The following is a 26,298-nucleotide window of genomic DNA, read 5'->3' on the forward strand; positions in this document are numbered from 1 at the left end:
TTTCTACATATTTTGTGATTTCCAACCCCCCCCACAAAAAAATATTGTTACCCCCCCAAAAAAAATTGTTAGAGAAAAAAATTTGGAGAAAAATTTTTTTTTTTTGCATTTCTACATATTTTAAGTGATTTCCACCCCCCCCCCCCCAAAAAAAAAAAATGTTGGAGAAAAGAACTATAACTCTGTCAGCACTGTTGACATCATAATTTATGAAAAAGATATATGGTTCACTTGAGTGACCCAGCAGTATTGGCGGCGGATGTTTTGCACTCTCCCGAGTGCTCCCCCTCTAGTTTACCCTGAGTCATTACTTTGTAGAAGCGCCTTTGGCAGCGATTACAGCTTCGAGTCGTCTTGGGTATGTCTGTATCGGCTTTGCACATCTGGATTTGGGGATTTTCTCCCATTCTTGAACATTTTCTCAAGCTCCCTCAAGTTAGATGGGGAGTGTCGGTGCACATCAATCTTCATGCCTTTCCACAGATTGTCAATGGGATTCAAGTCTGGGCTTTGGCTGAGCCACTCAAGGACTTTCATGTTCTTGTTCTGAAGACATTCCAATGTTGCTTTGGCTGCATGCTTGGGGTCATTTTCCTGTTGGAACAAAAATCTTTGCCGAGTATAAGGTCATTTACCCTCTGAAGCAGGTTCTGAAGGATTTGTTTGTATTTTGAGCTGTTCATTGTTCCCTCTCATTTAAAGTCTACCATTCCATCCTTACAATTCTCTGACTCTCTGGAAAATCCTCTTTATTCATTTGCTGATGACTCCACCCTCTGCCATACCATCTGTCATCCCTCATGTCGGCAAAGCAGCAGCTTCTTCACTCCCTGCAGATCGAGATAAAATTACAAACTGGTCCAACATGTGGAACATGTCTTTCAATCCTGACAAATCCCACACTCTCACCATGTCTTTCATGAAGGACCGTGTGGAAATCCCCCCCCCCCCAATCTACTTTCTCAACAATGCTCTTGAAGTTCTTTCATTCAAGCTTTTGGGTCTCACTATCTGCCGTTATCTTTCCTGGGAAGGCCACAATGCCAAGCTGGCCTCCCAAGCCAGTCGCCGACTGGGCATCCTCCCCCATACAAAGTCCCTCCTTGGCACACCTGAGCTCCTGACCACATACAAAGCTTTCGTCCGCAGCCTGAGCGAGTACTGCTGTCTCCTCTGGGCTGATGCTCCCGTCTCCTGCCTCTCACCTTTCTCAGCTTCACGCTGTCAAAACGACAGATCTCCTAATGTTACTGTTCCCAACTAGTTTGTCTTTCCCTCTCCCGTCCACCTTGTCTCCTGCTCCCCTTGCTGTACGTTCTGTGTGCTAGCTCTCATACGAGCCTTGACATTGTATACAAAAAAGTCGCTGCTGCTGAAAAGCATCCCCACAGCATGATACTGCCACCACCATGCTTCACTATAGGGATGGTGTTAAATGAGTGATTAGCTGTGCTCGGTTTCCGCCAGGTGTAGCGCTTTTCATTCAGGCTAAAGAGTTAAATTTTCATCTCGTCATACCACAGAATCTTTTGTGTCATGCTCTGAGTCTTTCATGTGGCTTTTTGCAAATTCCACACATGCTGTCATGTGACCTTTTCTCAAGAGTGGCTTGTGTCTGGCCACTCCCATAAAGTTTAGATTTGTGAATTGCTGCATAGACCGTTGTCCTTCTGGCATGTTCTCCCATCTCAGCCAAGGAACTCTGTAATTCTGTCAGTGGTCATTGGCATCTATAATCACCTCCCTGTCCAAGGTCCTTCTTGCCCAGCTGCTAAGTTTTTGGTCTAGGTAGTTCCATATTCTTTCCATTTCCTAATGATGGAGCTCACTGTGCTCTTGGGAACCTCTCAATACTCTATAAAATGTTTTATATCCTTCCCCAGATATATACTTCCTCACAATTCTTTCTCAGAGTTCAATGGACAGTTTCTTGGCCTTCGTGGTAGTTTCTTCTCCGAAATGCACTGTCAACTGTGGGACCTTTTGTAGAAAGGTGTGTTTCTTTCTTATTCATGTCATTAATAAATTGGCCACAGGTGGACTCCAATTAAGTTGTAGAGACATTTCGGTGATTGAAGGATTTTGGATGCACCTGAGCTCAATTTGGAGTGTCATAGCAAAGGGGTTGAATACTTATTGATGCAAGAAATTTCAGCTCTTCATTTTTATCAATTTGTAAAAATTTCTGAAAAACAAAAGCTCCACCTTGACATCATGGGGTATTGCATGTGTTGACCAGTGACAAAAAAAAAAATCTCAATTTAATTAATTTTATATTCAGACTGTACCACAACACAATGTGACAAAAGTCGAGGGGTGTGAATACTTTCTGCAGGCACAGTATGGAAGTATAATGAACTACTGGGGGATTTGACCAAGGAAGCTGAAATCTTTGGGGATTTATCAGGGCATCCTGAAGTTGTGCATGTGAAAGTTTCATTTGATTCCATCAAGTTTTGAATCAGACAAAAGAACAATTTTTTTTCACATACCTTGGCATTTTCTTCCTTTGGTTGGGGGGGGGGAGGCTGGGTGCAATTGGAAATATCTGAGCAAGATGACCACATTGTGTTTTATATATGCACATAAGCATTCAGCATATTTTCGTTTCACATACGTAACCTGGGTTATTTTTATTTTTGTGTGCGATCGAGGCAGCTCTCTGCCTATATACTGCCCAAAGAAAGCGATGTGTCAGAACATGTTGCATGCTTGGAACAAGATCACCCATAGGGTTGGTACTCTGCTATGGTATTGTCGTGGCCCCAGGGTCATGGGGGAACCATGGAGAGGCTGTCCCTAGTTCTTCTCCGGACTCACCAAGAATTACAGGCCGTCGTACATGAATAAGTTTGTGTTGTGGTGGGTCGCTAATCGACCGCAAACGCCAATAACTTGACCACGTGACCCAGTGTCTTCCATCTGACAACCGTTTAACTAGGAACACATGATTGCCTTCTCGGGGAATTGTGTCCTCGATGCGTACTTGCTTAATTTACCCTATCGGGTGCAGCCAAGCGGAGCTGCAGCCAAGTATGCACCGGCTATGAGGGGTACAACGTTCCTGGCTGAGCTAAGTGTGTATCATGCTCGACCAATGGAAGAAAAGACAAACAAGCTGTGTGCATTTCTAATAGGCAAATTTTATTTAACAAAGCAAGGAAAGTTATTTGGCACAGTAAGGGATTTATTCACAAATGTACAGCAGGGGAAAGCAAGGAATTTGTGGGTGCAGCAAAAGACATGCAATATTTACAAAAGAAGACATAGTGCAGAATTACCCTGAATATACTTGTTGTCTTAACTTATGCTATGACAGGTGCCATCACACTCACACAAACCGAGGAAAGTTAGAGATAGCCCAGAGAGATGAGAAGCAGTGGGGGGTTGGCGACCTCTCAAATCCTGGCGTGGTCGGTGGACCTGCGCAATCCAAATGCTTAGGAATGGGGAAGGAGGGAGATATGTTGAGGTTGTCTATGGTGTGAGAGTGAGGTATGTGGGGTGCAGCATGGTGTAAGAGAAAGATGTGAGGTGTGAGTCAGTTTGGTTAACTCTGCCAAGAGAAGTGGCTTCACTCTGAAAAGAACGGTTCGTTGGGACTTGCCTGTGCCAATTGCTTTTGTGCGTCCACAGTAGATGAGAGTAAGATGGTAGAGAAAGATGCATAAGAGAAAGACGCTATCGGAACAGTGTAAGAATCTGTCCGAATAAATGTCGCTGCTTGATGCAGCCGAACTAAGCATCTGAAATGAGAGGAGCCCCGGCTCATAGGAGTCAATCATTGTGATACAGCGCTGACTCGCGGTGCCACTCACTCAGTGCTGAAGTTTGCCCTCTTTATGCTGTCTGCCGCTGCCTGCTTCCCCGGCAAGGTCTGAAGTCTGCCGCAGTCTCTTGCCTGGCGAGTCTCTCGAAGTCTCTCGGTGAGTCTGGCAAGTGCTGAGTTTGCTCCTTTTATGAGCCCCGGATGAGGGAGGAGCTAAGAATCAGATCAAATGGGGCTGTTGGTGATTTGCAGCTTCGCTATTGGTCCACAGCGGTTGTCCCGTGCTGTGGCCAAGTCCTGCTGGGCCCCCAAAACCAAAAAATGGCTTCAGTCACCCGCTGTCCTGGCCACGCTTCAGAACTCCAACATTAACATGGGGCCAGGGCTTTTGGAAGCACTCTCTTGCCCCAAGCGTGTGCTGGCCTCCATTCAAACTTGGTATTTTAGGGAAATCCTTGCGCTGCTCATATGTCCTCTCGTTCCTTGAGCGTCCCTTGAGGCTGTGGTGAATGTTCGATTAATAGGTGGCAGTTGTAGCGGTTGTAGAGAGGTGAGAGTAGGTTGTGACGTTTTGTAGTGAAGAGATTGTAATGTGGCATTGCGGCGAAGAGGGAGTTTTGTTCATAGTGGTGGCGTTCAGAGTGAAGATGTGAACGCAAGTTGTTGCGGGTATTTTTGGGCGATGCGTGTTAGCGTCGTGGTAAACAGAATGGAGGTCCAAGGTGAGATGGCAGTTGAAAATTGGTGCACAGTTTTGAATGGATTTGGGACACAGATGCAAATGAGGCGCTCACTGTGCTGCTTGTGTGTGTGTGTGCGTGCGTGTGTGCGTGCGTGCGTGCGTGCGTGCGTGCGTGCGTGCTTGGTTCGTGAGAGACAAAGCGGGGCAGAGGAGTGGAAGAAGTGCAAGGGTTGAAGATTGGAGACCTAACTAATAGAGCCCTACGCAACACTCCTTTCCCATTTACCCACTAGACATATGGAAAGGATGGATTGAATCTTCACCAAAATCTAATCGGTTTGTCCTTGTCACACACCCAACCTGCTCACTAAATTTCATCTGATCTGTTCACAACTTTTTGAGACACAGACAGAGAGTGGTGAAAACATACCCTCCTTCACCTTCAGTGGTGGATGTAATAATCAAGATATGCAGCTCCCATAAGTTGCGGGTGCTTGGAGTGCATGTATAATTTGAGAAGTGTTTGTTTTTTGGGGGGACTTTTTGTATTCTATTGTGCCACCTGGTTAGTGTGGATGTTGCAAGTCTTAACCACAGAAGTGAGGGAATTATCATGTTTTTGCTTGACTGCTATGCACTCCTCAGCCGCTGGATAAAATATGATTTTAAAATAGCTGTACAGTACTTAGGTTGTGGACAGGAAGCTAAAATAATATTTTTTTTTTTTCAGGCTGTAAAATAAATTCTTACTCCCAGAAGTTATAACCGCCATGCTATGAAAGCCATACATGTCACCGAAGTATGGAAATTTATAGCATCAGTAAGAATGGGTTATTTGCTGGTGGAGGTAATAGAGATTTTAAGTCCACATTGGAGAGAACATGTGGTGGCAATACACTGCCTGTTTGAATCCCTGCAGAGAAGAGTGGGAAAGAACTTCTTCTGGAAGGTGGTTCCATAGATGGGAGAAGTGAGGAACAAAAGAGTTGATGTGGGCAGCCAGCTTGGATGTTTGAAGTTTAACTTAAAGGGGGTTATAGCAATAAATCATGTATCCTGGAGTTGCTAGGGAGGGTCAGAGGACAGAGAGTAGAGGTGGTAAAAGTGAACATGTCTGATGTGAATGCAGCAGACCTTGTGCTTCAGCTTCATAATGGGAGATCCCAATAAAGTTGCGAGCTTTTGATTCCACAGAACGTAGTCCAAGAGACAGATGTGATGCTGGGGCATCTGCCCATGGGGAAGATCAGTACTCAATTGATCGCTGAAAGAAGGGCTTTTTGACTGTGAATAGCTATTATGCTCCAGGGAAAGACTTTGATTGATGGAGGCTTCCCAGTCTGCAGCTGGTTTTGGAGGCTAGCTGGCTTTGTGATATGGTTGGTCCAGGAGAGGTCATAACTGAAGGTGATACCTAGAGGTTCAATCGACTGAACCTCTTCCAGTTTATTATTTGGAAACGCACAGGAGGGCTAATTTATCGATCCTTCTGGAACAACAGGGTGAGATTGAAATCTTCTCAGATTGATGGAATGTTTCATTTATCAGGGCAGCATATAATTAATTCCAGATCAGCAGAGAGTGACTCAGTTGCAGTCTGCCTAGAGCTGGATGAGAAACTGTACAACACAATATGGAGCCAGCTGCATCAAAGAACAGTGCGTTTTCCAGAGTATTGGGGAGGTCATTCATAGAAATGAGGAACAAGACTGGCCTCAACACACTGCCTTAGAGAACTCCAGCCTCCACTAGGAGGGGTGGAGAAGGTTCTATTGATAGCAACACATAAACAGTGTGAGTGGAGGAAGTCAGAAATCCAGGAATGGAAGCTGCCTTGAATGCCACAGGACAGAGCTTGCGAAGCAAAGCAGAAAGTCAGACTGTTGAATACCCGATGTGTGTTCAAGGAGATGGTCATGATCTCTTCGTTGAGATTTATGGTCTCCAATTCTTACTAAGAGTAGGAGGGGGAGCAGCAGCATGTCCAGTATTGTGACCAGGGTGAACAGAAACTGATGGTCAGAGATCGGGTTTTTCAAAAACGAGGATGACATCGGCAGGAATGTTCAATTCCATGACTTTGCTTGTAATTGGAAGCAAGTACACAGGTCTATAGTTGATATTAGCATCTGTTTTTGCACCCTTGTTGAAGATATGAATGATGTTTGCTGACTTCCAGGCCGATGGGTGGTGGCCAAACGAGGACAGCCGGATTGGGTAGGGGAGACAAAGGGAAAGCAATAATGGCAGAGTAGGACTTCAAAACATGGGCACTGATGCTCTTGGGGCACGTTTCTGAAGCAGGTTCATGACTGGACATAACTTCCTCAATCTTTTTTGGATGAGAAGGATATAAAGTCCAGTAGACAATGGGTATGAGTGGGTAAGATGGTGACACAGTGAGATGAGTTGGTTACAGCATGATATTTTGGAATCTGCAGGTCTTATCTCGGTCAGAGTCTGCAGTAAGGCCTTGACGTGAGAGAGAGGATACACCAGAGAGGAGGAGCATACACCAGAGATTGACTTGACAAGGTGCCAGCATGACTTGGTTTGAAGGTTGGTTGGAGAGGCGATGTTTTCTGGCATGGCTCAGGATGGACGCACACTTGTTTCAAGCCTTCCGGAATTAACTAAAGTTGTTCTGTTGGATGAACTTTCCTTGTTGAGAAAGCAAGCTGTTTGACCACAGCGGGAAACTAGAATGGCACTCGGTGGAGCGCATACCTTCACCAGGCTGAACAGTTTACGTTTTATATCCCACTGATGGGCTGGCTCTGCATCAGGACCTTAATCAAAATCTAATTGGCTTTTTCTTGTCATCTACCCAACTCATCCACCGAGCTATGTCATAACCAGTCCACATCTTTTTGAAAAATTATGTTGTGTATCGTTTTTAGTCCCTTTTCTCATTGGTGAAGAATCATTTATGGAATCGTTTTTTTTATCATATCTGGATCTGGATCTGGATCTAGATCTTCACCAAAATCGAATCGATTAATTATTTATTGTCACATACCCGACCTGTCTACCAAGTTTCATTCGGATCAGTCCTAAACTTTTTGAGATATCCTCCTCACAAATCGGGGTCAAAACATAACCACCATCCATCTTCGGTGGCAGAGGTAACAAGCTGCTTGACCACTACACTTGTATTTAGATGGTAGTTATCCCTTCCATATTTAAATAATGTCTTCCTGTTGTGTTTTAATAGTCTTGGCCATGTCCTTCTCATTTTCTCTTTTGGTTTGCTTCGTTATATTCTTACTGTGTGTGTGTGTGTGTGTGTGTGTGTGTGTGTGTGTGTGTGTGTGTGTGTGTGTGTGTGTGTGTGTGTGTGTGTGTGTGTGTGTGTGTGTGTGTGTGTGTGTGTGTGTGTGTGTGTGTGTGTGTGTGTGTGTACACATATTGTTACGGCTGTGGAAATTTGCAGAACACCATAAAGGTCCTTAGTTAGTTATGCCGATAAGTCCGTGTTCAGTTAGATTTCCCCACCGTTGTTTAATGCGATTTATTCGTGTCACAGGACTGTGATCCTTTGAGATAGCCGTTTTTCTTTACTATCGTTATTTTGGACCAACAACCACGATGATCGCCTCAAACCACAACAACCACTATCACCTAACCACCTTCCCCGCTATGCCAACTGTCGATCCCTTTCTCCACACGCCAAACCACAGCCCTCTCCACTAATGTAAAACGTCTCTACGAAGCGAAGGAAACCGGAGGAGTTACGATGGTGCGTGGATTTTCCCGCCTGCTTTTCCCACGCTTTGGTGTGGGGGAAGTGCGATTCCAGCCAGAGGTCAAAGGTGAAAAAAGGTGGGGGCCTGATTTTGGGGGAATGAATCTCCCTGGACCTGTGCCAAGAAAGATTCTCTCTGCTCCCGCGAGGCGCGAGGGGAGGGGGACGAGAGGGCACGCCCCTTTTCTGGAAGCTTCCTGCTTGAGCTGGAAGGTGAGTGGAGCGATAAAAGGGGAGGGGCGAGGCGTTGGAACGGAGGGATGTAAGGGCGCGCAGGACACCAGTTGGGGATTTTTGTCGTCTTTGGGGGTGTGGTGGTTTTCGGTGGTGCGTGGGGCTTCTTCTTTGTCGTCTTGGTCTTTGAAGAGTCTTGGATTCGGTGGTTCGGTTCGGGTCGAGTCGTCGGAGTTCGCAGTTGGTTGGGAGTCCGGGCGTGGCACCAGGGACACGGACGGGAGGCGACGCTTTGTCGCGCAAGCCTGCGCATCCGTGTGGAGAGCACTGGAGAGAGCTCGCCGGCTCCGTGGAAGGCCGAGCTCAGCCGCGGCTGTCCTAGCTGCCGTGAGGGGACAGACGTCGCGACTCGCCCACCATCGCACCACGAGGGTGCAGGTAACCTGCAATGGTCTCGTGGGATTCGTTCGGTCTGCCAAGTCCCATGCCATAAAGGCCTACAGACCCTGTCTGACTCCCCTGTCTGTGGGGGTAGTCTTTTATATTCCTTGGCTTTTGCTTTTGAATGAATGTTGGTGGCGCCGTGTTCTGTAAGTAAAAACTGCGTAAGTGGCTGTACATAAATTGCTTATAGTCGGTTGTAGTGCTTTCGCTTTATTGAATGCATACGCGCATGACTGTATATGTGTGCTGTGTAAAATAAATGTGCTTGTGTGAATGTTACCCGTTCGTCGTGTCTTTTTTCCCCCATTGGAACGCCATATTGCATCTCGGAATATTAGTTGGGTTTTAAATACCCGTTAAATGTAATCGGATCCGGCGAGGTCAGGCGCTAATACCTGCTCGGTTATCACTGCAGAACGGAACGGACCGCTTAAGCGGTTCGTGTCCAAGCCGACCTGCGCCGAGGTACGGTTTTCCCGGTAGGCTACCCGCGCAGGTACTTAGGTATATCGAGATTCGGCAATTGACTCTATTTTCCGCGGGTAGAAAATTTGCGAGGCCGTTGTGGGGTTGAAGACCCACCTGTGACAGGGTTCTGGCGTGGTTCCAGAAAGGCATGACTGAATTGTCCATCTGGTGGGCGAGCGGCTACTATTCGTGGAAAGCGGCCGTTCGCACGCCGGCGGGCGTGAAATCGTAACAATATATATAGATATATAGATATATAATATACTCTCTATCAAGTGCAGCCTGTGGCTGCTGGTTGCATCAGCGGCATCCCAACCAGTGTCCCCCTTACCAGTGCACTGGTACTCATTTTGCCGACCTCGGAAGGATGACAGGCTGAGTCAACCTCCTGGTGTATTAATTCAGCGGCCAACGGGGCTTGAACTCAGGACCCGAGGATTCCAAGCCACCACCCTAACCACTAAGCCAACACCAGGCTTGTATATATACTGTTCTGATCAAAGTCTGACTGATCCTGTTGTTTTATAACTTACAAATGTGTTGAGCTGGAATTTTTTTTCCCTGCACGCTCAACCACCCTGGTCTCTCTCTCTGCCTCTATCTTGCTTTACCTCTCACTGTTGATACACTTATTCTGTGCAATGCACATTTGTTCCTTTATGGTTGTCCATTTTTCTGATGCTGCTTGTACTCCTGTCAGATTCTCCCAATCTGTAGTACCTAACTCTCTCCTTGTATGCTAAAGGTTTGCCTTACTGAAGTCTAATAGCATAGTTATGCTATCTCAATAAAACAGACATTATCAAAGCTTTTTGACTTGCACTCCTCAGGATAAAACCACAAGCAGCTGAAGAAGAAGCACCAAACTCTCACATATAAAGTTACAATGTGATGTCCTCAACGTTGATTGTTTGAGAGAAAGGATGGGATTATCTGATTGGTGAAACCATTGAACATCATGAATAATGAGCAGGTAGAAATGAACCATTATGAATAATGTTTAGGCGGAGATGAATCGCCAAAGTACCAGCGGAAACATAATGCTAATTTGCTGAGGGCGAGTTCGGAGGGAAGGGGGGGGGGGTGGTTTTCATTACTCAGCGTTGACTGGTATTGTTGTCACACAGTCAAGCCATCATAGTCAAAATAGATAAAAAGTTCAGACAAATTATTTCTGTCTGCAAAGAATAGGATTGGTTGACCTGATGCATGTGGCCTCCATTGCACGAAGGTGAGCTCAACTGCGTCTTCTACTTGGGATTTTAATCCAGCTGATACGGTATTGCTCTGCACAATGAGGACTGTTCAGTAAATGGTAACCAATTGCAGAGGCTCAGGGAATAGTTGTCGTACCATGTACAATGTACATTCTTACAAGCCTGAGTTGGTTGTCTCTTCGGTTGACTGACCCCATCTGATCCCCAAAGGATCGGATCACAAAGACCCAGGATGTATGGTCTGCCAAAGACTCATAAACATAGTGTTCCTCTACAGCTGATCCTTTCAATGACTGGCTCTGCACAGCGTGAACTCACCAGATGGTTATGTGAACTTTTGCAGCCAGCATTGGACAGTGTCTCAGAACATGTAATTACGCATTCCTTCGCATTCGCCGATGCCATACGGTCCGTCACACACCTAAACAATAATTCCAAAATGTGCTCGTATGATATAGCCAGTCTATTCACGAATGTCCCACTGACAGAAGTGATCAAAATCTGCATGCAACTTCTGTATCGGTGATGAGACACCTCCACCAAACTCTGTCTGTCTTCGTTTAATTAATGAATATGGCGACCCGTTCTGTCGAGTTCATTTTCAAGAATTAAATGTACACTCAGATTGATGGTGGAGCAATGGGATCCCATGTAGTCTCTGTCTTGGCAAACATCTTTGTAGGTAACTGTGAAAAATGTGCATTTGCAGATCCACATCCTGGAATTCAACCCCCTTCCATCTATTATCAGTACGTGGATGACATCTTTGCTGTATTTGAGTCAACCTCAACATGTAAAGTCGTCTTCACATACCTGAACCCTCTCCATCCATCCCTCGAGTTCACCTTAGAGATGGAATGCTCCGGCGTACTTCCCTTCTTGGACGTCTTCGTTGATAAATCAGCCGACGCTTATAAAACCACAGTTTCCCGAAAGTCTACTTTTACCAGACAGTATATTAGGTGGGACTCTTATAGTTCCTCTAGATACAAGATTGGATTGATTGGTATCTTGCTCAATAAAAAGAAAGATCTGCTCCACAGATAAACTCCATGCTGAAATTGAGACCATTCAGACTTTTCTTCTTGATGATGGGAATACTGAACAGATCATCAATATATGAACATGAGCTGAATGCACCCGGCATTGCCCGGATTCTTTTTGAATGAATTTAATCTTCTGTACATAGGTCTGACGCGAGCCCAGTATCAGTTTCCTATCGGGCCACGGCAGTCATAGCCGAAGGGGTTTATGAGCCTGGTGTGGCTCAGTGGTTAAAAGCGGTGGCTTGGGATCTTTGGGGTCCTGAGTTCGAGCCCCGCTGGCCGTTGACTCAGCCTGTCATCCTTCCGAAGGTCGGCAAAATGAGCACCAGTATACTGGTAATTATCCCTGCAGGGTCGAAGGCGACTAAAGTGATGGCATCAGGAAGGGAATCCGGCCATAAAAACATTGCCACAAGAAAGGGTACCATGATTGGAATCGCAAAAAGCTGACCCCTGCTCAGGGATAAAGGTTTTCAAATGGTGTGATGATGAGTCATAGCCGAAGGGGGTTGGTGAGAGGAATCAAACACCTCTGAAAGAAAAACTGTCGGGACGGGCCCTGGGAAGGTTTTGGGCTTGGTGGTGAGGCCCCTCGGAGGGGTAGGGCGGGGGTAGGTGGATTTTAGACGGTAGCTTATATTTAATGGGATTTTACGGCCACGGCCATCGTAATCTATTTCAACAGTGGCCGCGGCCGTAAAATCCCATTAAATATAAGCGACCGTCTAAAATCCCCCTCCCTGGCCAAGGGGCCTCGCAACCTTGCCCATAACCTTCCCGGGTCCCGTCCCGACATTTTTTGTTTCAGAGGTTTCCTCCTATCTTTCACCGTTCAGGAGATTAGTGCGTGCAGACAAACAAACAAAAACTTCATATATATATACATATACGTACACATATATATATACATATATATATACGTACACATATATATATATATATATATATATATATACATATATATATATATATATATATATATATATATATATATATACATATATATATACGTACACATATATATATACATATATATATACGTACACATATATATATATATATATATATATATATACGTACACATATATATATATATATATATATATATATATATATATATATACGTACACATATATATATATATATATATATATATTGTTGCGGATTTCGCGCCCGCCGGCGTGCTGACGGCCACGTAACTCGAATCGCGGCACGTCGCCCACCGGACGGACAATCCAGTCGTGACCCTCTCGGACTAACGCCGGGAACCAGTCACGGGTGGACCTTTCGGTCTCACCGCGATCGAGCCAATCAGCCCCCGCGTAGGATAGGGTTGCTCGCCAAATTCGACCTACCTAAGTACCCACGCGGAGGGTAGACCGGGCGATCGCACCTCGCCGCAGGTCGACTTCGGACACGGGCCACTTAAGCGACCCGTTCCGTACTATCAGAATAACCGAGCGGTGTTATCGTCGACCTCGACGGTTCGATTAATTATCGGGCGTATTCAGCCCACTACCAACCCTTTACGTGAAGCAAGATGAGGATTCAATGGGAGAAAAAGACGAAGCGAAGCGGGAGAACAGTTCAATAATAAAGCACATTTATTCGCGGCACACGAGAAGCACACATATTCAATTCCACCAAAAGCACACAGAAAAAACACAATTCCATTTACACAAAAAGCAAATATAAAAGCGAAAACAATGCAGAGCTAATACCGACTACCGAGCACACGGCAACACTTATACAATTCTACTTCACAGACGGCGCCGACAACACATACCCAAAACCAAGGAAAAGAAATACCCCCAAGAATGAGGCGGGCCTGAGGCCGAGACCGGGTCGCGCCTACCCGTCTGGTGATGAGACGCGGAGCGGCGATGGCGCCTCAGTCCGCGGGCCTCGCGGACAGTGTCTGGCAGGGGGGTGGGAAAGGGGCCCCCTTGGTCGCACTATCTCAGCGCGGGGGGAAACAGGAGGGGGTTGCTGATGCTCGGGGTATAGAGGATCTTTATTATCCCTGGTGTGCGTCTCCACCTCGGCCAGGTCGCGCTGCCGGCCTTCCTCGGGCGTGCAGCTCCCGGCACCGTCGCGAGCACCCCCTCGTCTGCCTTCGCCGCTGCCGCCTCTCCGCCTCTGGACTCTCCACCCTGGACTCTTCTTTGGGCTCTCCTCGTTCGACTCTCTTCAGCTTCTCCAGCTACTGCAGGCTTCGGGCTCCAGACTTCCACTCTGCTCTGACTGACGAACACGGTCCTTTTATCCCCCCGTAGCTTCGCCTTTGACCCCCTCCCTTTGACCTTTCACCTCGCTCCTCATTGGCCCGAGAAAAAGTGGGCGTGAAGGCTTTTTGATCCACAAATTTGCATATATCGATCGTCCTGGAGGCGGGGCCAAATCGCCCCTCGCTCACCGATTGGACGGCAAAAAGTGGGCGTGTGTCGTTTTTGATCCGTTTTTGAAGCACAAAATCCGTGATTTTGTACACGCTGTTCGACGCGCGCTCTGCACGAATCCAACACCGGTACCCACAGCGGGGCAAGAACGGTGGCGATGCTACGGTTGCGAGGTGTGACGTGAAGGTCGTGGCGGTTGTGGTGAAGCGGTGGTTGTGGTCGGTGGTTGATGTTGTGGTTGTGATCATGGCGGTTGGTCCAAAATAAAGATAGTAAAAGAAAAACGGCTATCCTGAAGAGTCGCAGCTCGCATAAATGACATGTATTCCCACTAGACAACGGGTTTGGGCCTAACTACACATGCACTTACCGAGATACCTCACCTAAGGGACCTGAATGGTGGTTTGCGAATTTGGTAACCACAACAATATATATATATATATATATATATATATATATATATATATATATATATATATATATATATATATATATATATATATATATATATATATTCTTCTTCTTTCGGCTGCTCCCGTTCGGGGTCGCCACAGCGGATCATCTGTATGATCCGCATAGTGATTTGGCACATGTTTTACGCCGGATGCCCTTCCTGACGCAACCCTGGTCGCCTCTTACGACACAGGGATATGGTACACCTATTTTAACCGGGGTATACACCGGCTCAGTACACTGGTACTCATTTCGCCGACCTCGGAAGGATGACAGGCTGAGTCAACCCCCTGGTGTATTAATTCAGTGGCCCAACGGGGCTTGAACTCGGGACCTTTTGGATCCCAAGCCGCTGCCCTAACCACTGCGCCACCAGGCTCATATATATATATATATATATATATATATATATATATATATATATATATATATATATATATATATATATATATATATATATATATATATATATATATATATATATATATATATATATATATATATATATATATATATATATATATATACATACACAAATTCCTGAACCCACCAAGTAGTCCTGTATACCTACATCTACCTTGGAAAGGCAAAGTGTCTCAATGGTTTGAAAACCAGATCAAACAGATAGTGTCCCATTTTTACTGTGCTGTTCACCCACGAGTGATTTTTCACCACCCCTCCGGTTGCTTCTGTCAGTCCAAAAAGATGTTCTGCCCACCTCTGATATAAGTAAGATTGCTTTATGAATTTCAGGGCCAGTGTGATGCTGGGTACGTGGGCTGCACATCCTTGAGATTGAAGGATCGTATTGAATAACATGTCCCTTTGGGGATCAGACTGGGTCAGTCAGCCAAATGGAGACAACCAACTCTGGCATGTAAGAACATATACAGTATGACAACTATTCCCTATGCCTCTGCAATTGGTTGCCATGGACTGAATAATCCTCAGTGTGCAGAGCAATATCGTATTGGCTGGTTTAAAATCCTGAGTAGATGACACAGTTTTGCTCACCTTCGAGCAATGGAGGCCACATTCATCAGGTCAACCAACCCTATTATTTGCAGACAGACAGGATTTGTCTGAACTTTGTATCTATTTTGACTATGATGGCTTGACAGTGTGACAACTATACCACAGTCAACATTGAGTCATCATGAAAACTTCCCCCACCCCCCTCCCTCACAGATAGTCCTCAGCTAATTAGCATTAGGTTTCAACTGGTACTTTGGTGATTAATCTCCACCTATTCAATATTCATGATTGTTCATTTCCACCTCCTCATTATTCATGATGCTCCTATGGTTCCACCAATCAAGTAATCCCATCCCTTTCTTTCTCTCAACAAATCAATGTTGAGGACATTATATTGTAACTTTTATAAACGAGTTTGGTGCTTCTCCATCTGCTTGTGGTTTTATCCTGAGGGAGTGCAAGTTGAAAAGTTTTGATAATGTCTATATTATTGAAATGCATACTGAATTTTTGTTATACTGTCCTGAATTCTTTCTTCACAGAATCTTTGCACATGCTTCTTAAACCATATTGTGGTCATTTGGCCTGAAATACTAAAATAACTTGGAACAACAGCATTTATCTCCATCCAGATCTGTATCTAATCAGCATTCTTCCTCTTTTTCTTTATTTATTTATTGCAACAACTTTTTATCAACTCTCCCAGCTACCTACCCATAATGAGGCGTGGGTCTTCGGATTTGTATTAATACCAATGACTAACTTTATGTTGCCATGACATAAAACTTTTTCTTCTGCCGTTGCCTCTTTTTATGAAACCTTGGCTAATGCTTGTGACGATCTTGGCAACAATTAACATTTCTCATTTTTAATTACTTTTGGAACAATTGATAATTCTGCACCATTTTTATATTGTGAGCTTTGATTTTTCTCGGATCTTCTTTGTTCTTTCTTTAGAGGGACAAAAGTAATGAAAACTTGGAGCACTGAACTTCCTGATTCATAAGCACGTCTGGTTGAATTTATCAGTATTTTGCGCACACGATGAAGTAAACTCATCAGTGATTTACATTGCTCATTTTTTTTATCGCTTGTATAACGAGATGATCACATGTTGTTTGGTGGTTTCAGCCACATAAAACCAAAACTGCAGAATCTACCCCTGGTGTTGATTTCAATGTGGCCTTTCTTCATGGCTCTTGTATGCCAAAGGTATAATACGGACAGGACTGACAGGATGACCTGGAGGTGTGCATACTCGCCTCTAAGCTTTATAGCCATGGTTCGCATCTTGACCCAGCTATAAATTGACATCCTGGTGTTTCACAGGCAGGGTTATTTTTATTTTTATTTTCAGTGTGTGCCGTCCCTCGGATGGAGGTTAAACGAGCATCCCATCTGCTGGCATTATTCGGTGGGCGTTAAAGACCCCACTGTGTCATTTGCGAATTGTCAGCGAGCTATCACTGGCACTATGAACAAATTGCAAATTCCTACTTAACCAGCAGGGGGAACTGCTTCAGTCAGCAACAGAATCACACTCCCAGCAATGATCCCAACCATCAGCCAGAGACTACATGAAATGAATGAATGATACACATGCCATGACATGTTTGTATCGTATTAAATTTGAGAGTTTTTGCTGAAACAAGCATCCGACTGAACACCGACTTTGTGGAATTTTGGACTTTATGCACGTGTGCAAGCGTTCTTCAAACAACATAAAAATCCTGACCGACCACCATTTTTTTTTTTTTTGCAATGAGACCAGAACCCAATTTTTATTTTATTTTATTATTATTATTCTTCTTATTCATTTTGGCCTCAGAGCTAAATTTGATGGAAGAGTCTGTTTCTGCATAAGTTAGTTTGGATGGTTTTTCAGGGTACATAACACAGCACAAACTATATGAAACTCGCTGTTCCATTCCCTCGTGCTCACCTATCATCGTAATTTGTCACATTTTACATTTAGTGAAGGGAAGGCTTCGTGTTTTGGTACCAAGTGCTTATTTTGTAAATGGGTTGGATAATTGTCTCGGCTATCATCCTGAGTTCTGCTTTGGTCCTTCCTTTGTAGAATGTTTAGGCAATGTGGCACTCTCATCTATTTTAGCTTTTAGATTGTTGTATCACCAATGTTGTGTTCCAATTCAAGATCAAATTCCATATATTGTGGTCTTCTTCACCCCCCCTCCTCCCCTCCCACAATTGGAAAAAATAAAAGTACCTCGGTCAGACGAGAACACCAAGTGAGGAATTAAAATAAAAGTTGCAGCAGATCTTCAACATGCTTCAAGAGTGTGATTTTGAAGCTGAAAGGAATGAGGAAGCTGAGAGATAAATGGTTATTCCCAAGAAGGTTCATGGGAATTCAACCTGAAATGTTTTATTACTCCGCTTGGAGGAGTGTAAATCCTGGGTCTGTCAGTGGTCTCGTAATTTTTTTTATTTTATTTTTGGTGCACAGATTCGAGGCTTGTGGAAGAGCTGGTACTGCACACAGAATGGATCAGGACTCAACATAACAAAGGGAACAGCAGAAATGGGGGGGGGGGGGGGCTAATGCTAACCGCAGGGTCGAGTAAGAAAAAAAAAAGGAGACTGACAAGAGATGCATGGTAAGGTTGAGTTGAGAGGAGAATGAAAGCTGTGGATAATATGGATACAGAAGTATAATTTGGGTGGAGGGGGTGGAGGGTGGTTTAACGGGTTCAGACAAGATCAATGTTTGGGATGGGGGGATGATCTGAGATGGTGGTGAACGGCTGTCTTGAAGACCTGAAGAGAAGAATGAGTTTGAAGAGTCGATGGAAGTTGGTTTCACAGGTGGGGGGGGGGGGTGAGGAACTAATCCTGGATGTTGTGAGTTTAATTTGAAGGGTGTGCCTGGAGGACCATGTACACCCTGCAGAAATGTGGACAAAGCATGGAGCAGGCAGACTGTGCAAGACCACATCGGAGGTGGAAGAAGACAGCGACCACTGACCTGTCTGTAATGGCAAAGTGATAAGCCCATAAACTCAGCTTTGTTACTGGAGATTCCAATGATCTTTAAGGCCTTGGTTTCCATGGCATCAAGCTGAGCAAGGTGTGAAGTTGCGGTGCCAGCCCAGAAGGGAGAGTAGTCCCCCATCAACCTGTGGATGAAGGCCTTTGTAGGGGGATACGAGTTCAGGTGTTCCAAGGAAAGTCTTTGCATGACTGAGGATGCATAGTCGGCAACTGCCTTTGGAGGCCAACTTTGAAATGTGCTTTGCCCAAGAAAGATCATGGCTGATAGTGAGACTAGGTCAGGTCAGGTATGGGAGCATGCACCAGAGCAAAGCATCACTGCGTCTGCTTTCCGCCGGTACTCCAGTAACCTTCGTCTGGCTATCCCCATCTCCTTGAGATGCTGATCAACCTGCTGCATCCACGAGGCACTTGGTCGGCCTGTTGGCCTCCTCCACTCACGAGGATCCCAAGCTGAAGTAATCTGGTGGCTTGTTTTCCCGATGCTGATCCTGCTCACATGTCCATACAGCTACTGTTGATGCTCATGGATTGTCCAGGTAACCACTCACTGGACACAGTTTGACCAGTGATAGCCAAGGATTTCCTGAAGAGACCTGGTACTGAAGCAGTTAAGTCTCCGTCTCAGTTCCCTTGGTCGGAGTCCAAGTCTCACATCCAGAGAGCAAGACTGAAAGCACTAAGGTGAAGAGGAAGAAGCATTTTAGGCAAAACCAAGTAAGTCAAACTCGTGTTAAAGAAGAAGAGGAAGAAGAACCCTGACCGTAACAGTATTGAGGAACTGAGCACTACAGTTGACCCTGCAGTTCTGAATTGTTCCCCAGCAACCATCAACGAGCACATTGTCAATCTCCTTTGCCACACTACCAGCGTTGAAATACCAAGTCCAGTTTATGACCCTGTGGGCACTGCAACCATGAACCGGCCACCCTCAGTCCATGACTTCTTGTAAAGTTGAGGAACTTTGTGTGATTCTGGTTCACAGTTTCAGATCCATGGGGGACCAACACATGTGTCATAACCATCCCTATTAGTGCCAGTCATGCAATTAAATCCTCCAAGACAAGAAGAGTATTTCGCCTGAGGCAGCGACCAACCACAGACTCGAGTATGGCATAGGATGTCTCCTTCACAGTGAGATCAGTTGCCTCAGTCGGAGCATTTAGAGAGAACAGGGAAATGCCACCCAAAGAGTGATGAATCCTTGGTTTCATAATACACTCGTTGACCGGCGTTACCTCAATTATCATCGGAGTCAGCTTATTGGACACAGCTACAGCAACTCCTTGGGCATGGTAACCATCAGAGCGACCAGACCAGCAGTAAGTGTAATCACCCACCATAATCTCACCACTATCTGGTCTCCGAACCTCAGTGCTGCAATGCCGATGTTAAAATGCTGGAGCACAGGTGATGGGACATTACAGGCATCCACCTGAAGGGACTACCTCTGCTTAACCTGAGGAGACTGCCGACTGGTGGACGACACCTCAGCACCACCTCGACACAGCACCGCAATCCCACCCAGGATGGTTACCCTGTGCTTTTCCTCCTATCATCAAAGAGTGGTGCTCCCGAAAACTTTATCCTGCGACTAACCTTCTCGAAAAAAGGCCTTGAGCAAATAGATAAAAAGAATTTTCCAGAGAGATCTTTGATGATGGTTCGGAATATAAAATCTCGGTTCATGAAAGGGTGACAAGACAAAGGGGAAAATGGAAATGTACTGACAGGTTCCATTGTTTGAAACAAAAAGCATTGGAAATGATGGAGAAGAAAGAGAAGAGGAAAGGAAATGCAGTTACCTGCAAGTAAGAGGGTTGGGTTAGTGAAGTTATTGGAGCTTGAAAAGGTTGTGTGTATGGATAGGGTTGAGATTGTGATACACCATTTGATTGTGCAATTGTACTCTTCCCTCGAATTGCTTCATTCTCTTGAAGGCAGTTTCCCAAATAGAAGAAACGAGGACAAAAAAAACTCAGAAGAAAGTGTTTAGGTGTGCCGCAAGCCTGGGTTTTGTGAGTTTAAGCAGGAGGCGGTCAGTTGAAGAACACTTGGAGGAGATGGAGATGGGATGGTCTGAGGGAGCTCGACGAGAGATTGTGGGAAAAAAAGAAAAGAAAAAGTGGCCATTGATTAGTACATTCTGAACTTCATGTTGAACTGGTGATATGAGGGACACGGACTCCCGAGAGCATCATTTATATAAGGCCTCACAAGCATGGGACATGAAAGGTCAATCCAACCCCACCCCCATTTCCCTCCAGCATCCATGTGGGCCCGATGGTGAGGTGTCTTTTCTACTCCGAACATTGCCTTCCAACAGTGTACAAGAGCAGGCCAATGTAGCCTCAACATGAAGTGCTTTATATTGGTAAAAATGATATTTCAGCCACGAGTACACTGTCTATGGTAAGGCCTTATATTTTAATAACTACCATGTACTTCCACACACTTCACAGTAGTATATTGGCAATTGTGGCATGTTACACAGACACAGACACAGACACAGACACAGACACAGACACAGACACAGACACAGACACAGACACAGACACAGACACAGACACACACTGTACATCTCCACACAGTTGGAGAGGTGTGGTGGTGAAGGGGTGTCAAATTACCTTATGAAAGATTAATTTGTGACTTTTATTTCTAGTATTATCCAAGATTACAATTATTTACTTTAAAATAAGGTATCATTGCAAAGTTTTACATTTTTAAATATATATTTTTTGCTTTTACTTCCCCTCCCTCCCCCCCCCTCCCCCTTGCAGAACATTACAGAGCAATTCAATCCTTGCCTGCGGAGTTTCATGCAAACTGGAAAAACCTACGAGAAAGCATTGTCAAGTAAGTGTTTGCCGTGTTGGCTTCACCAAATCCATTACAAAAAGGAGGTGTGCATGCATGTGCGTGTGCCCTGTGTCTCACGCTTTATTCAAAAGAGGTGCTGCTGTCGTGGAATAATAAAAATTGCACTGTTGGAAAGCTACAAATCGATTTACTTGAATTAACAATTTCTCACTTGCAAAGCATCATCTCTGCTTCATCATAAAGGTGCCTTTTAACAGGACTTGGAGCTTAATGTTGCGGTTACAACGGTACCATTTTTAGCTGACCTGGACTTTAGTCTGGTGAGCTTATGCGATCGAGCAGTTTCCATAGGTGAGTCAGTCGGTCAGTGAACAATTCAGTCATATTGCTTGAACCAAACACATGATTTTCATGAAAAGTCACGATTTCATATCTGATGCCTAACGAAGGTGTATTTACCGCATCTAAAAATCTGTGCTCATTCGGCTGGTCTACGAAGAGGGGGGGATGGGGTGGTTGTTTGACCACCCTCAAAATAGGTATTTCCACTCTTCTCTGAAACTACATGCACAATTTCACGATTTCGATGAAACTTGACCACAACCTTCATTATCTGTGATGTACCAAAGTTTGTTATCTGCATTAAAAAAAATCGGTCTTGTGAACGAGGTGGGGGGGGGGGGGGTTGAGTGACTGTTGCTTCCTATCCAGGTGAGTTTCAGGATGCGCCGTCCTATTTTTATTTTTTGATGGCAGCCGGAACCCTTCAGAACTAGAAGGGCATTTGGGAGAGCTCATACCTCCGCCATGTAGTGCCTGATCCATGCGAACATATCTAGCCCATTACATTTTTGGAATATTATGCTACACAGTACTATATCGTTTTTTGAGCCTATCGGTGAAGAATCATTTTTAAGATTAAATGATTCTCGTATTCAGATCCAGATTCGGATCTTCACCAAAATCGAATCAATTTCTCCTTACCACGCACCCAACCTGTCCATCAAGTTTCATCCGAATCCGTTTATGATTTTTTTTTGAGATATCGTGTTTTATACTTCAACTATGTATTAATCATGACTCTTTTCGTTACAATGAAAACTTACCTTGTTCGGTTTTTAACGTGTTGTTTTAGTTATTAAAATGAACTCGGAGGTGTTGATCAGTGTCCGGAGGTGGATGTGTCCCTTTCATATACCTTTTAAAGTGTGCGTGTGCATAACTTCTATGAAATGTATATGTACGTAATAAATATCTCTCGGAAATTTCTCCAGGCTCCCGACTAATTATGGATGTCGGTATTTCACGACAAAGTCGATCTTAATGTTTGTTTAATTCATATGATATGTGAATTGCATTTCCATCAATTTGTTTATAAGCCTTTAAATGTCAAATGAAAGCCAACTTCTTTTTGTAAGTTTTATTTTAAATGAAAGAGCATTATTTTATTTCCTCTGCATTGTGAGAATTAATGTACATTCATTGGGCGGTGTAGATTAGACCGTTGCCGTGATCACTGCAAACAAAATGTGCATTACCTCATTTGAGTTGTAATCAAAATATAAAATGGTACCTTTAATTCTAGAAAATGCATTATTCAGTCTTCAAATGTTCATCAGAGGCAGCTATAAACCCTCTGAGCACATAAGATGGCAGCAATTTCTGGGTGTCTGGAGGGAAAGGTGTGGCCTGGATAATGGGCGCTGCTTGTGATGTGGTGGGGGGGGGAGAGACGGGAAGGCATGGCCTGTAGAATGGGTGGTGCTAATGACCCACAGATGCAAACTCAGTTTAATATATATCATATAATACAGTGTAACCTCGATTAACCGCCCCCCTTTTAACCGCCACCCTCTCCTTCCACCTGGAAATCAGGGTTTCCCAATTTCCATAATGCATTTTTCAATTACAATCCGCCAACGTTTTCCCAGTACACAAGTATTTATATCAATGAAAAGCACCCTCGTTGATCCGCCAGCGCTAACCGCCAGCGATCGCCTGTACTTCGCCACATCACGAATATTGTGCAATTTAACTAATGTGTTCAGTGGTAATCAAAACACTTGTACAGATTGTAATTTATGATCTTCAGTTCCTTATCATGGCATAAGCAAATGATATGTACAATAACTATGAGCCCATGACTTTGAGCTCTGTTTTTTTTTAAACATTTCTGCAGAAACAAATACGGTACATACATGTGAATAGGCCTGCGTCTGGTGTACATGTCGTTTACATATTATATATTTTTGTTATCCCTTGATCCAAAGAGGATGGAATATAAGGTAAAATAAACTCAAAAGACTGTTGAAACGCGCCCCCGATAGATCAATTCTGGCGCACGTGGATGCCTGTGTAGCGGCACGGACAGACCGTGACATTGATATTGGACATCTGAATCCCTTCTTGCAACCCCCCCCCCCCCCCCCGTTCAACAACCAACCTCGCATAACCGCCATATACGACAATGTCCCAGCGCTGGCGGTTAAACGAGGTTTCACTGTATATTGTTACGGCCCGAGATCGGGGCGAGAAGACCACGAGGGGGGAAAGCTATCTCGGGTTCCCACCAGACTCTCCGGAATCGCAGGCCGTCGCACACGGATAACTCCGTAACACAGCGGATCGCTAATCAACCGTGAACGCCAATAGCTCAACCGCGTGACTTTGGGTCAACCGGCTCCTGTTTAACCGGTTGCCTAAAATACTCACTTGACCGAATTACCAGGGGACATGACCTCGGTACGCCCTGACCAAACCGGGTCACGTTACGAGATCAGAATGGATGCAGCCAAGCTTAAAGGCCCTGTCACAATTTGACGTTTTAGCCAGCGTATGGCAAGGTCTCAAAATATATGTAAAACGCTGGCGTACGCTGAACTATTGATGTTTTTTTTTAAGTTTTGGGCATATAATAACGTATTGGTAACGTACACAGAACATTTCAATCACATGTAGATAACTTATACCAACGAATGCTGAGCGTGTTGTTGGCGTTCACAACCTATGCCCAACGATAGTCTAACTTATGCATAGTGCGGCAGCGTATCACCTACGATCATGTGGCGTAGGCTATTAAAAGGCTGCAGCTCGACGATTCAAATCATAACTGCACGAGACATCGAAGTGTGAAGCCACTATCACACCTTGACGTTTTAGCCAGCGTATGCCGACGTATGAAAAATTTGCCGAACCAAGCTGGCACACGTCGAATACGTTATGGGTAAGTTTTGTATACGTTAAGAGCACGCTGGCATACGTCGTCGTACGTCGAAAAATTTTCAGCATGTTGAAAATTTCTCGATGTACTCGGCGTATGACACACGTTCCGCATACGCTGGCATAGGTTGTAGGCACGTTGCACGATCGTTGACACACGTCGACACACGTTACTTGTACGTTACTCATAAGTCAAAACACATCAAGGTAATGGTTAGCGTCAGTGTTCCAGACTCCCTGGTTTTTTTTCTTTTTCTTTTTTTTTTTCTTCGGTATGACGGTGATATTGACGCTTCGATTTCTCGCGCGGTTATGATTTAAATCGTTGAGCGGCAGCCTATTAATTATATTATATCATAAACGCACTAGAAATCGAAGTGTCAACATCACCGTCATACCGAAGAAAGAAAAAAAAAACCAGGGAGTCTGGAACACTGACGCTAACCATTACCTTGACGTGTTTTGACTTATGAGTAACGTACAAGTAACGTGTGTCAACGATCGCTTAACATGCCTACAGCACGTTACTCAAAGGTTAGAATTAAGTTTCGGGTACGCTAAACATTACTTCGACGTGTTTCGACTTATGAGTAACTTACAAGTAACTTGTGTCGACGTGTGTCAACGATCGCGTAACGTGCTTCCAACTTATGGCCAAGCGTATGCGGAACGTGTGAGTCATATGCTGACATACGTCGAAAAATTTCAAGCATGGAAAATTTGTCTAACACCTCGGCGTACTACGACGTATGCCAGCGTGCTCTTAACGTATACAAACTTACCCATAACATATTTGACGTGTGCCAGCGTTTTAGACAAGTTTTGCATATGTCAGGCATACGCTGGCTAAATCGTCAAGGTGTGACAGGGCCTTAACCGCCAAGGACGTACCGGCTAGAACGCTAGATGAATGGATCGTTGGAAAATATACCTGGATAGTGTCGGATACGGAGCATGCTGGATCAATGAAGGAAAAGACGAAAACTATCTGGGAACATTCGAAAACTATCAAACTATCCGAGCGATCTGAGCCGTGCATTTGTGCCTCTGCTTGGTGGTGACCATCGAGGTGGGTTTGCGGGAGATATTGGTGGCCGAGGTGGTGAGCGAAGGTCGATGCTAAGACGCCGTTGTAAATCAGTGTGCAGACTCGAATGAAGATGTGCGCCATGCGCATCCCATACAATGCGATGGTAATTATCACAGGGCTGCGTGCGTGTCTGTCATCGTGCCAATGCGCTGATTCGCTTTGTGTCGTGGATTGAAGGAAAGCATTGGATGTAAATCAGGGTTAAAAAGAAGACAGATATAATTATTAGATGCAGATTCGAATGAAAGGGCATGCTGTGCGTGACCTGTACAGTGTAGGTGTTAGAGAGATCACTGTATGTTGGATACCATTGCCTTTGAGGCATGCGGTTTCCAGAACCGCAACAATATATATATATCGCAAGGGGAAAACCAGAGATGTCAGGATAAGTCAATTTTGAAGAAACTGAAAAACAGTTTCAAGACTATGGTGGACTGTTTAATAACTGTCATATAGATTTATTTTCCAGAAAAAGGAAGAGTGATCATTGGCCGATCAAATTAAGCATGTAGCATTTGCCAAGCTTCTGTGTTTTTTAATTTAAGAGCAAAGAACGAATCAATGTTGCAAACTGACATCACTGGTTATTCCCTTGTTTAATAATTTCCATGCAATTTTAACCCAGGATGTGTAGCAAATTCATGCTTGTTGGTTATTAGCATACATTACTTGACTTTGGTGATCACAGATTTTTTTTTCAACAATAAACGGTCATTGTTTTTTGTTTGATTGGTGTTCAATGCCATACTCAAGCGTATTTCACTTGTATGATGACGGATTCT

General features: G+C 44.6%; 1 protein-coding gene across 4 annotated transcripts in view; it reads left to right on the top strand.

Annotated features, from left to right (window-relative positions):
- LOC147013140 (BAR/IMD domain-containing adapter protein 2-like) overlaps window positions 1-26,298 on the top strand; it is a 129,491-nt gene that overhangs the window by 8,056 nt on the left and 95,137 nt on the right. For all 4 annotated transcript variants that reach the window (XM_085854749.1, XM_085854751.1, XM_085854748.1 and 1 more), the window contains one exon: window positions 21,168-21,243. In XM_085854749.1, coding sequence (XP_085710875.1) covers window positions 21,168-21,243 — 76 coding nt within the window. The remainder of the gene's footprint in view (window positions 1-21,167; window positions 21,244-26,298) is intronic.

The sequence above is a fragment of the Eptatretus burgeri genome, chromosome 14 (assembly GCF_056783735.1).
Source record: "Eptatretus burgeri isolate ZD-2024b chromosome 14, Ebu_testis_v1, whole genome shotgun sequence".
Lineage (NCBI taxonomy): Eukaryota > Metazoa > Chordata > Myxini > Myxiniformes > Myxinidae > Eptatretus > Eptatretus burgeri.